At 68.7% G+C, this 11,423-nt stretch overlaps 2 protein-coding genes across 2 annotated transcripts in view; one reads left to right on the forward strand and one right to left on the reverse strand.

Annotated features, from left to right (window-relative positions):
* Positions 1-1,084: 1,084 nt before the first annotated feature.
* Positions 1,085-3,549, forward strand: LOC114072411 (sterol regulatory element-binding protein cleavage-activating protein-like; the record flags this gene model as incomplete). Its single annotated transcript, XM_027910312.1, has 3 exons — positions 1,085-1,310; positions 1,635-1,841; positions 2,254-3,549. Coding segments are annotated over 3 exons (679 nt in total), but the record flags the coding sequence as incomplete, so codon positions are not given.
* Positions 3,550-3,644: 95 nt separating this feature from the next.
* PTPN23 (protein tyrosine phosphatase, non-receptor type 23) overlaps positions 3,645-11,423 on the reverse strand; it is a 10,742-nt gene continuing 2,963 nt past the window's right edge. The window contains exons 8-24 of the mRNA XM_027910313.1: positions 11,199-11,246; positions 10,903-10,959; positions 10,643-10,701; positions 10,328-10,407; positions 9,911-10,025; positions 9,603-9,668; positions 9,347-9,492; positions 8,717-9,025; positions 8,130-8,284; positions 7,898-8,049; positions 7,541-7,720; positions 5,404-7,387; positions 5,063-5,244; positions 4,784-4,888; positions 4,563-4,701; positions 4,364-4,477; positions 3,645-4,287 (exon numbers count right to left, since the gene is read on the reverse strand). Of these exons, the coding sequence (XP_027766114.1) occupies positions 3,742-4,287; positions 4,364-4,477; positions 4,563-4,701; positions 4,784-4,888; positions 5,063-5,244; positions 5,404-7,387; positions 7,541-7,720; positions 7,898-8,049; positions 8,130-8,284; positions 8,717-9,025; positions 9,347-9,492; positions 9,603-9,668; positions 9,911-10,025; positions 10,328-10,407; positions 10,643-10,701; positions 10,903-10,959; positions 11,199-11,246 (4,437 nt within the window). The 3' untranslated portion in view covers positions 3,645-3,741. The remainder of the gene's footprint in view (positions 4,288-4,363; positions 4,478-4,562; positions 4,702-4,783; positions 4,889-5,062; positions 5,245-5,403; positions 7,388-7,540; positions 7,721-7,897; positions 8,050-8,129; positions 8,285-8,716; positions 9,026-9,346; positions 9,493-9,602; positions 9,669-9,910; positions 10,026-10,327; positions 10,408-10,642; positions 10,702-10,902; positions 10,960-11,198; positions 11,247-11,423) is intronic.

The raw sequence follows: 11,423 nt of genomic DNA on the forward strand, positions 1-11,423 counted from the left end.
TGGGGACAGGGACTGTGGGGACAGGGGCTGGGCTGGGCTCAGGGGGGGCTGTGGGGACACGGCTGGGCTGGGCTCGGGGGCTGTGGGGACACGGCTGGGCTGGGCTCAGGGGCACAGCTGAGCTGTCCGTGCACAGGGAGGGGGAGGTTGGGGACGGGCTTGGAGCCAACCCAGCACGTTCCGGAAGCTCCGCGGGCTCTGTCCGTGCCTGGATGTGGCACCAGTGGAGTTGGAAGGACAGAGCCTGTGAGCGTCACCCTGAGCTGAGTGTGGGATCCCCAGGCCTTAGGGATGGGTGACTTCAGAGGATCATGGAATTACAGAGGTTGGAAAATGCCTCTGAGACCACTGAGTGCAATGTTCCCCCAGCACTGCCCAGGCCACCACTGACCCACATCCCCAAGTGCCATATCCACAGGGCTTTGCAATCCCTCCAGAGATGGGGACCCCACCACTACCCTGGAAAACTGTGCCAGGGCTAGGCAGCCCTTTCCATGAAGGAATTTTCCCAGTATCCAACTTGAACCTCCCACTGAGGCCGTTCCCTCTCCTCCTGTCCCTGTTCCTTGGGAGCAGAGCCCGACCCCCCCCGGCTCCCCCCTCCTGTCAGGGATTGCAGAGCCAGAAGGTCCCCCCTGAGCCTCCTTTTCTCCAGGCTGAGCCCCCCCAGCTCCCTCAGCTGCTCCTGCTGCTCCAGCCCCTTCCCAGCTCCCTTCCCTTCCCTGCACACGCTCCAGCCCCTCCATGTCCTGTAGTGGAGTCCCCAGAACTGCCCCCAGCACTGGAGGTGCCTCAGCAGTGCCCTGGGCCTGTGGCTACACTGTGGTGACACAAACCACGTGCCACTGCCCTCCTGCCCACCTGGGCCCAGGTGCAGCCACTGCCACCAGCACCCCCAGGGCCTTTTCCAGCTTTCCAGACACTGCCCAGTCCTGGAGCTGCAGGGGATGGCTGTGACCCAACACCAATGTCAGGGTCTGTGTTCTGGGGTGTCCCCTGTCATCTCCCCGTCCCCTTCAGCCTTGCATGTCCCTGCCCTGCCCTGTCACCTCCCAACAGCTGTGACCTCCCCCTGCCCTGGCAGCACCATCCCGAGGCCTCTGGAATCTCTGCCAGGCTCTGGGTCTGCCGGGACAAGGATCAGGTGGGATCTGCTGGGTCGTGGGGAGCTCAGGTGGCACCACCTGCAGCAGCTGCCCCGGAGCTCTCACCTGCCTGTCCTGCCCCAGGTGTTCCGGCTGGAGGACTCGTGCTGCCTCTTCACCCTGCAGGGCCACTCAGGAGCCATCACAGCCGTGTACATGGACCAGGTACAGGGGGCTGGGTGTGGGGACCGTCCCTGATCCATCCCCGAGCCCACCCCTGAGCTACCAGCTCAGCCCCAGGGACTCACCTGGGCCCCTCCTGTTGGAGCAGGGAACCCCTGTTCCTGCACTGCCAGGCCAGGGGGTGAGCAAGGCCGAAATGGGGCCTGAGCCCCTGAGGAGGGTCTGCCCCCACCCCCCTGAAAGAGGAGGGGGAGCCCCCTGTGCTGTCCAGCCCTGTGTAAATGAACTCAGGTATCTCTGCCCTGGTGGCCTTGGGGGTTTGTTCCCCCCGCCTCGGGGTCCTGACCTGGCCCGGTGTCCCTGCAGACCATGGTGCTGGCGAGTGGTGGCCAGGACGGGGCCATCTGCCTGTGGGACGTGCTGACGGGCAGCCGGGTGAGCCACATGTTCGCCCACCGCGGGGACGTCACCTCCCTGACCTGCACCACGTCCTGCGTCATCAGCAGCGGCCTGGACGACGTCATCAGCATCTGGGACCGCAGCTCGGGCACCAAACTGTACTCCATCCAGCAGGTGGGGCCTGGGGGGCCCTGGGGAGGGAGAACCAGGGGATCGGGGAATTGCTGGGGTTGGAAAAACCCTCGGAGACCACGGAGTCCAACTCTTCCCCAGCACTGCCAAGGCCACCACTCACCATGTCCCCAGGTGCCACATCCACAGGGCTTGGAAAGCCCTCCAGGGATGGGGACTGCACCCCTGCCCTGGGCAGCTGTGCCAGGGCTGGACAACCATTTCCAAGAAGGAATTTTCCCAGTACCCAACCTAAACCTTCCCAGGCGCAACCTGAGGGCATTTCCTCTTGTCTTTGTCCCTTGTTCCCCAGGAGCAGAGCTCTGTCCTGTTCCAAACCTGCAGGGTCAGCTCTCCCCATGCCAAACCCAGGGCTCGGCTCTCTCCCATTCCCAACCCTGCCTGTCCCCCACAGGAGCTGGGCTGTGGCGCCAGCCTGGGCATCATCTCCGACAACGTGCTGGTGACGGGGGGCCAGGGCTGCGTGTCCTTCTGGGACATCGGCTACGGGGACCTGCTGCAGACCGTGTACCTGGGCAAGAGCAACGAGGCGCAGCCGGCGCGGCAGATCCTGGTGCTGGACAACGCCGCCATCGTCTGCAACTTCGGCAGCGAGCTCAGCCTGCTCTACGTGCCCTCGGTGCTCGAGAAGTTGGACTGAGCAGGAGCAGGGCCAGGCGGGACCGAGGGGGGCTCGGCCCGAGGGGACGGGACAGCGGCTCCATCGCTCCAGCTGTGCCTCAGGCACCTTCCCACCCCGGACACCCGGCAGGGCCCCACCATCCTGCTCCTCTCCCTGTTCCAGCACCTTCCCTGTGGTCCCGGGGGCTCCCGGGCAGTGGGATGGTGCAGAGGGACACAGGGGGGGCACGGGGCAGGAGGGGGGAGGCAGTGACAGAGGCTCCCAGCACTGACCTGCCCAGGGCACGGAACAGCCCCTGGAGAGCCCTGGGGGCAGCGGGGAGAGGGCCGGGACAAACCCCCCGGGTATGGCTCGGCCCCCACGTGCCTTAGGGCGTGGCAGGGCCCCAAGCCCCGCCCTGGCCACAGCAGCCCCGCCCTATTTATTTATATGCTGTAAATAGTTAGTTATTATTTATTGGGGCAGGGGGGCGCGGGGGGCCAGCACCCCCCTCACCCTGGCACAGCCGCCCTGCCCGGCCCCTCCTGCGCCCCATTTGCAGCAACAGCACCTTCCTCCTCCTCCTCCTCCTCCCACTGCGGGGCCAGAGGAGGCTTTTCTCAGGTTGGGAGGGCCGGGAGCCTCGCCCACCCTCCTGCAGGTGCTGGGGAGGGACCCCTGGGCAGGGGGGGCACCCGAGGGACCCCCGAGTGGGACCAACCACGGGCAGGCACCGCCCCGGGCACAGAGCTGCCCCCAGAGCCCCCCACCCACCACGGGCTGAGGGCTGCGCTCCCCTGCCCCACTGCACTACAGGCCCCGCCGCAGCCCCTCCCCAGGCCGGGGGTCCTCACCTGTCCTGCTGTGCCCCCCAACGCCGATGACGCCTATTCTTGACCCCCGGTGATTGTAGAGGCGGTGCCGGCCCAGCCCCGGGGGCCCTGCAGCCCCGGCGGGCCCCCCAGGCCGGCCCCCGCGGGTGGCCTTCGCCCAGCTGTACCTTTGTGCTGTACAGGGGACGCTTTTTGTACCGACCGTGTTTTATAACGTGTGCGAGAACGCCCATTAAACGGAACTAACCCGAGCCTGGCTGAGCCCCTGAGGTACTGACCCACCCAGGGCACTGACCTCCCCGGGGTGCTGATCCCCCCGGGCACAGCCCCCGCCCGCAGCAGCACCAGGGCCCGGCCGATAAACTCGCTTTATTTTAGTAGCAAAGAGCTGAAAAAGTCAGTTCTACCTGGAGTCAAAGTGGGGCTGGGGGGGGGGCCCCCGGCCCCCTCACGCCTTGTTGAGTGTCCAGAGGGGGTCGAGCATGCTCAGGGGGTCGTCGCTGGGCCGGGGCCCGCGGAGCCCCTCGCCCGGCTGCGCCTGCAGGAAGTTCTGCTTGTTCATGCGCTGTTTGCCCTTCAGGGAGGCGTCCAGGCTGAAGGCCTCGGGCGTGAGCGACGCCAGCAGCTCCAGCGAGGAGGAGGAGGAGGCAGGGAGGGCGGCGGGGGGCTCTGGCGGCCCCGCAGGCCCCTCAGGGCTCTCCCCCACGTGGTTGCTGCTCTCGGTGTCACCCTGTGCCTCGGGGAGGGGCGGCCCTGGGGCCGGGGGCTCAGAGATGGGGGCACCAACACCATCCATGACACCGTCGGGAAGCACTGGCAGCACCTCGGGGTCCGTGGGGTCCGGAGGGGGGGTGGGATCTGCCCCCCAGGATCCCCCGGGCTCTGTGCTTGGCCCCCCCGGTTTAATGCTGAGCTTGGCAATGGTGGCCTGGATGGAGCTGATGGGAACGTCCCCCCCCAGCACCAGGTCCTGGGGGTCCTGCTGGAAGTAGAGCTGAGGGAGAGCAGCCCCGTGAGCCCAGGGGTGGCAGAGCCCTCCCCACCGCCCCGGTACTCTCCCCTGTACTCACCTTGGGTGAGGTGCTGTTGGGGGGCTTGGGCAGTACGGGAGTTCCCACGCCGTGGCGCAGCAGCACCTGCTCCACGTGCAACAGGACGGCCTCGAAACAGAACTTGAGGTGCAGCTGCAGGGGAGAGGGACACGGTGAGAGCCCGAGGGCTGCAGCCCCTGTCCCCAGCTGCCGGGGTGCTGCAGCCCCCGCCCGGTACCTTCTCCTGCAGCATGTGCTTGCGCTGCTGCCGCATCCGCCTCACCAGCTGCGGCAGGTCCGGGATGCCCTTCCCGGCCTCCACCTCCTGCACGGCCGCGTACAGCAGGCAGAAAGCCCCCGTGCGGCCCACGCCGGAGCTGCGGAGAGACCCCCCGGCTGTGACACCCCGAGGGATGCGGGGGAACCCCAGCCCGCCCCGGGAGCCCCGGCCCCGCTCACCTGCAGTGCACCACGACGGGCGTGTGGAGCGGGCGCTGGTGCAGGTAGTGCCCGTGCACCTCCTGGATGAAGCGCAGGAGGCTCCCCTTGCTGTCGGGCAGGCCCCTGGATTGGGGGGGACACACTCACGTTCAGTCCCCCAGGAGGGGTCAGGGCTGCCCAAACACCCTCCCACACTCAGAGCTCTGGTCCCACAGCCCCCACAGCACATCAGGGCTCCCAGGCCCTCCTCCCCCGCCCTGTCACCCTCCAACCCTCCCTTGCCCCCCCGTTCCTTACAGTTCAGGCCAGGAGGTGAACTGGAGGTGGGCCACGGTGCGTTTGAGGCTCTGGTCGCGGTACTGCAGCGTCAGCATCCGCTCCACGTGCGTGGGGGTCACCCGCAGGCTGGTCAGCACCAGGGTCAAGGGCCCGTGAGCCACGGGCTGGCCCCGCTCCGACGGGAAGTACCGCAGCACTTTCTGCCGGGGGACGGGCGTCAGGATACCCTGCCGGGGCCATCCCCCACGCGGGACCCCCCCGGTGACACCCGTGAGCAACACCAGGGCGAGAGGCACCGGGCACGGTGTCCCATCCCTGCCTCGGCCAACCCCGCTGTCCCCACCCGGGACGGGACGCACCTTGTCCAGCTCCTGCTCGGACACCAACATGACGACCACGGAGACCTTCTGCTCGTAGATCATGAGCCAGAAGTCGGCGGCGGTGCCGAGCAGCGGGGCCTGGGTGGCGATGAGGGCGGGGCAGTACGGGGACAGGTCCTCCACGCGGCTGGCATTGATGTAGTCGTCCTTGCCCGAGCGCAGCACGACGCGGTTGCGGTCGTAGGGCATGATGTCCTGGTGCCGGTTCTTCATGGAGTAGCAGCGGGCGATGGCGATGGAGCGCTGGCGGGCGTCCCGCTCCTGGGCCTCCTGCAGCTCCTTCCAGAGCGCGTCCAGCTCGGAGCCGCCGCCGGGCGCGGGTCTCTCCAGCCGCTCGGCCGCGGCCCGGAACCGCTCCAGCTCGGCCCGCAGCCGCTGCACCCGCTCCGGCTCCGCGTACGGGTCCGCCTCGATCACCTGCACGGCCCGCGGCCGCTGCCCCTCCTGCGCGCCCGCCTTGGTGGGCTGCAGCAGCCCCCCGGCCGCCGCCCCCCCGGGCTGGCTCTCGGGGCTGGACGACAGCAGGTCGGCGGGGCAGGGGCTCTGCCGTGGGAACGGAGCGTCCCCAGCGCCCGGCGGCGGCAGCGCGGGCGGGGGGCGCGGCGTGGGGGGCTGCACGGGCAGGGCTGGCACCGGGGAGGGAGCCGGGGATGGCACCAGGGGGCCCTGGACCACCACGGTGCCCGGAACGGGGCTGGGAGGGGGCGCCTGGCTGGGGGCGGCCATGGAGCCGGGGGGCAGCTGAGCGGTGGCAGGGGCCGGGCTGGGGCAGAAGGGCAGCGCGGGGGAGCCGGGGGGCACCGCCGGGAGCCCCCCCAGCGCCGGGGGACCGCCCTGGGCAGGGGCCCTGGGGAAGGGCACGGCCCCCGGGTGCGGGGCGAGCCCCGGCGGGGGCAGCTGGTCCTGCCCTGGGAGCTGGTAGAGCTGGGGGGGCAGCGGGGGTTGCCCGGGGGCGGGGGGGGGCAGCTGCCCCCCGGGACCGGCGAAGGGATGCTGGGGGAACTGGGCTGGAGGGGCCAGGGAGGGCCGGGGGGGCGGCTGGAAGGGCAGCGGGCCCTGGGCCTGGCCCGGGGGCAGGAACGGCCCCGGGGGGAACTGCTGGGGGGCCGGGGTGGGGGCGAAGGTGTGGGTGGGCTGTGCCGGGGGAAAGGGGTGCTGAGCCGGCGCCACGAAGGGCTGAACCCCCGCTGCAGGGTAGGGGAAGGGGGCCGGGGGCCCCCCCGGGCGCTGGGGGGGCAGGAAAGGGCCGGGGGGTCCCCGCGGAGGGGCGGTGCAGCTGGAGATGGGGGCCTGGACACTGTCCACCGTGGTGGTGGCTGGGCGGGCACTCGGGGGCTCAGGGCCGCCCACCCCCGCCTGGGCACCCAGGGGAGCTGCCCCGGGGCCGGGGGGACGGAGCGGGCCGGGGGCCCCCCCGGGCTGGCCCAGGCCATAGACGGGGGCGGGCAGGGCCCCGTGCTGGGGGGATGAGCGCGGGGGCAACACGTGGGGCCCCCCAAACGCTGGCTGTCCCGGAGCACGCATCAGGGGGGCGGCCGGGAAGAGCTGGGCAGGGGCCGAGCTGGGCGCCGGCACGGCCGGGGCCGAGGGCTGCAGGAGCGGCCCTGGGGCCCCCCCCGCAGGGGGAAAGGGGCTGGGGGACCCGGGCAGGCGGTAGTGCCCCGGGAACGGGGGTGTGGGGGCCAGAGGGGGCAGCGGGGCACTGGCCACCCCCCCAGGGGGCACGAAGGGCTCAGGGGGCCGCAGCCCCCCGGCCAGGGCGGCCAGCGCTGGGGGGGGCAGCTGTGCCAGGGGCCCGGGCAGCAGCTCCGGGGGGAGGCTCCGCAGCTCCTCGGGCAGGTCCGGCAGCCCCAGGGAGCCCAGATCGGCGGCCTCGGAGCCCCCGGGCTCCAGCTCCAGCGCCTTCTTCTGCAGGGGGGGCTTGGGGGCCGTCGGCCGGGGGGGCGGCTGCTTCTTCAGCTCCCTGGGGGGGCAGGTGGAGCTCAGGGGGGGCCAGGCACTGCCCACCCACCACCCCTTCCATGGGCACTGGGACCCCCACAGAAAGCAGAGCAGCCCAAGGCCTTTCCCCCCTCCTGGGGGTCTCCCCAGCTCCCAGGCTCTGGGCAGCACCCACCTCTCGAGCAGCTGCTGCCTCTGGGCCTGGCTGGCCTGGCACACGGCCCGCGCCCGCTCCAGCAGCTTGGCCGCCTTCCCCTCCAGGTCCGTGTAGAAATCCTTCCCCTCCTGGGACTTCTTCATCAGGTCCTCATAGGCCTCGTAGGAGGCCACCAGCGTCTGGACGGTGGTGTTCCACCTGGAAAAGGGGCACAGAGGGGATAGAATGCTGGGATCAAGGTGGGTCCCAGCTCCAGGCTTCTGGGGCACCCTCCAGCTCCCCCTGGGATGGGCAGGGGGCAGGACAAAGCCACCAGCACAGCGCCCAGCAGAGGGGTGGGACCAGAGAAGCCAGGGGGGAGCCCCCCACACTCACTTGTGCTCCACCTCAGCCAGGCCCTTGCGCACGGCCGCGTACTTGACGTTGGCGTCGGTCAGGGCCTTGAGCACGTTCTCCTGCGCCGCCAGGTTCTGCTCCAGGTACACCTTCAGCTGGTCGTACTTCCTGAGCTGCTCCTCAAAGAGTTTCTGCTGGGACAGGGGAGGGCTCGTGGGGCTCAGGGCAGGAGCAGCCCCCAAGGGGCACACGGGGGTGTCCCCAGCCCCACCTTCATCTCAGAGCGGTCGGTGGTGACCAGAGAGGTGGTGATGTCATCCTTCTGGATCATCTCCCGCAGCTGCTGCTCCAGGGACATGCGCTGGTCCCGCATCTCCTGCACCTTGGCCAGGATTCGCTTCAGGTTCTGCAGCACCTGTTTGTCGTCTGAGGGTGGGACGGGGTCAGGGGCTGGGCCGGACCCCGAGGGACAGCACGGAGCCTGATGGGGGGGATCAGGGGTGGGATCCCCAGGGACCAGCCCATGGGACAGTGACCAGGGCTCTGTCCCCAAACAAGGCCCCACTTGTCACATTTCCAGGGGGATAAGCCCCCACCCAGCTCACAGGGATGGTGCCAGTGCCCGATGACACACAGGGACCTCCAGGGGGGCACAGGGAGAACAGCCCTGCCTCCCCCAGCCCAGGGTGGCACATCTAGCCTCAGGGGGGTACAGCCCTGCCTCCCCCCAGCCTGGAGTGTGGTGGGGGACAGACAGACCCTCAGAGCGGCCCAGGGAGAGCAGCCCTCCCTCCCCCAGCCAGGGGGAACACAGAGAGGGGCAGCCCTGCCTCCCCCATGCCAGGGGCCAGGCCTCACCTTCGCTCAGGGTGGGGGTGGGCAGCGCGGCCCGGACCTGCTCCAGGGGGCCGCCGAGCAGGCGCAGGTTGCCCAGGTGCAGGTTCATGGCGCGGTGCAGCTCGGTGTTGGTGAAACTGGCCTTCTCGTGCAGCTCCAGGTACTTGGAGCACTCCTTGCTCACCTCGGCCAGCCCTGGGGAGGACCCCGGTGCCGGCGGGACCCGCCCCAGCAGCTCCTGCAGCTTCCGCTCCTGCGCCTCGTCCTCCTCCAGCAGGTCCCGGATCTCCTTCAGCGACGCCTCCACGTCCGTGAAGACCCCGGAGAGCACTGAGGAAACACACAGAGCGGGGCTGGGACACCTCCCAACCGCTCCGGGCCTGGAGCCAGGCATGGACACGGCCTCCCAGGATCAAACCCGGCTGTGGGCAGCCCGAGGCAGGGACATGGCAGCCCAGACACCGGGGTGGTAGGCGCTCCTGGGCCCCCACGCCCTCAGGGTCATCCCCCTCCCCTCCAACAGGGAAAACACTTTGGGATTCAGGAATTTATACCAGCCAAGAAGCAGCCACTGGTGCAGCCATTCCCAATGCCAGGCTGTGGGCAGGGAGCAGTGCCACCCCCACGCCTCCCAGGGCCCTGTCCCCTCACCCTGCATGGACTGGACAAGGTTGCGGACGGTGTCGGGGCGCACGCTGAGAGCGGCACACTTCTCCATCAGCACGGGGGGGATGTGGTTGTACATGTCCAGGTTATCCACAGTCTCAGGGTCCAGCTGCATGGAGTCCATGAACTGGCTGTGGGACACAGAGGGGTCCCTGAGGGGTGGCCCTGTCCCCCCTGCCGAAGTCCAGGACCCCCAGGGCCCCTGTGGGGTGGAAGGGCCCCACCAGTCCCGCTCACGTACTCCAGCACTTCATTCTTGGCCTCAATCTTGGCCATCACGTCCCGCAGCAGTTTGGCCTTTTCCTCGCTGTGACGGGACAAAACATCCCATGAGCGCAGGGAAACCTCTGCCATGATTCCTGAGCCTGGGGGTCCCGGGGTTCCCTGAGCCCTGGTTCCCCCTGGGGACTGGCTGGAGCCTCGTCCAGCCCTGGGGGGGCCACGCACGGCTGTGACTTTGGTCCCCTCCAGCTCCCCCAGCCTGCAGAGGCCAAGCTGAGACAGGGGGTCCTTGCTGGGATCCACCCCCCCATCCCAACCCAGACACACCTGTACAGGGACGAGGCCTCGTGGGCAGCCATGGGCACCAGCTTGGCAAAGATGTCGGGGCCGGTGACCGCGGGGTCCGTGGGGTTCACGGGCAGAGCCTTCACCAGGGGGGCACCTGCGGGACACAGCCCTGGCTGGGACTGCTCCCACACGGATCCCTGTCCCTGGGGATCCCACAGCCCTGGCTGGGACTGCTCCCACACGGATCCCTGTCCCTGGGGATCCCACAGCCCTGGCTGGGACTGCTCCCACACGGATCCCTGTCCCTGGGGATCCCACAGCCCTGGCTGGGACTGCTCCCACACGGATCCCTGTCCCCAGGGGTCCCACAGCCCTGGCTGGGACTGCTCCCACATGGATCCCTATCCTCGGGAGTCCCCAGGGGTCCCACAGCCCTGGGGATGTCCCACTGCCCACCTTTGACGGACTGCAGGGTGTCCAGCGCGGGCACGGCCTCGTGGTAGATGAAGTCGTTGTCCTTCTTGGCGGAATTGTACCTGGAATTGGGAAGCGATGCCTTGTCAGGAGCAGTGGGAATGCAGCTCCCTGAGCTCATTCCCACTGGGACCAGCCCCCCAGGTCTCTCAGGATCACCCCAGCATTCCCACAGCAGCTGTGCATCCCCAGAGCCTGGGGACACCATGGACGCTCCCCAAGCTCTCTGTCCCCCAGCATTCCCAATTGCTGGAGAAGGACAGATACACCACCCTGGGGTGCCCCATCCACACTCACTTCCCACCAATCACATCCATGGTGAACCTCAGGGCTTCCTGCACAGTTTCGGGCTGGCCCTGTGGAATTGAGAGCAGAAACCACTGTCAGGGTGTTCCCAGAGCCTCCCGTGCACCTCCCACTGTGGAGGAATGGGAACAGAGAGGCCTGGGGACAGCTGAAGCCTCCTAACCCCATCCCAAACCTCCCTCTCCCAGCCTGGCAGCCCAGGGCCCAGCTCTGGAGCGGGAAACCCCCAATTCCTGCTCCCAGGAACACACCTTGGCGAGTTTGATGGCTTCATTGAGCTTATCCAGAGCACTCTGGAAGTAGATGACCTGTGGAGAGTGTGGGAATCGGGGTCGGCACGGGAGGAAATGTCCCTGCCCCGCACAGGGACACCAGTCCCTGAGGGCCAGAGCTTCCCAGGGCTTTCCCAGAGCTCCCAGGCACCGGCAGGACACAGGGCACAGGTGAGACACTCATGGATGCCCAGCGTGCCAACCTCTTCTGAGTCACAACCCCCTTCCCAGGACCACAATCCAGAGCCTGGAGCAGATGACACAGCCCCGCTTACCCTCTCCCCAAACTTCTGCTGCTCCTCAGCCTGTTTGCCCATGTGCAGCTGCAAGGAAACAGGGATCAGAGCTCTGTAATCCAGGGAGAGCTTCGAGAGGGGCAGGGACAGCCCAGGGATCAGCCCCAGGTGGGACGGGGGCCCTGCATCCCTCCCCACTCACGTGGGCCACGGCAGCGAAGTAGTAAATCTTCATCTGCACCAGCTTCTTCCAGTCCTTCTGGA

This window comes from Empidonax traillii, unplaced genomic scaffold (genome assembly GCF_003031625.1).
Source record: "Empidonax traillii isolate 1590-97213 ecotype Southwest subspecies unplaced genomic scaffold, ASM303162v1 scaffold3139:size14986, whole genome shotgun sequence".
NCBI classification, from domain to species: domain Eukaryota; kingdom Metazoa; phylum Chordata; class Aves; order Passeriformes; family Tyrannidae; genus Empidonax; species Empidonax traillii.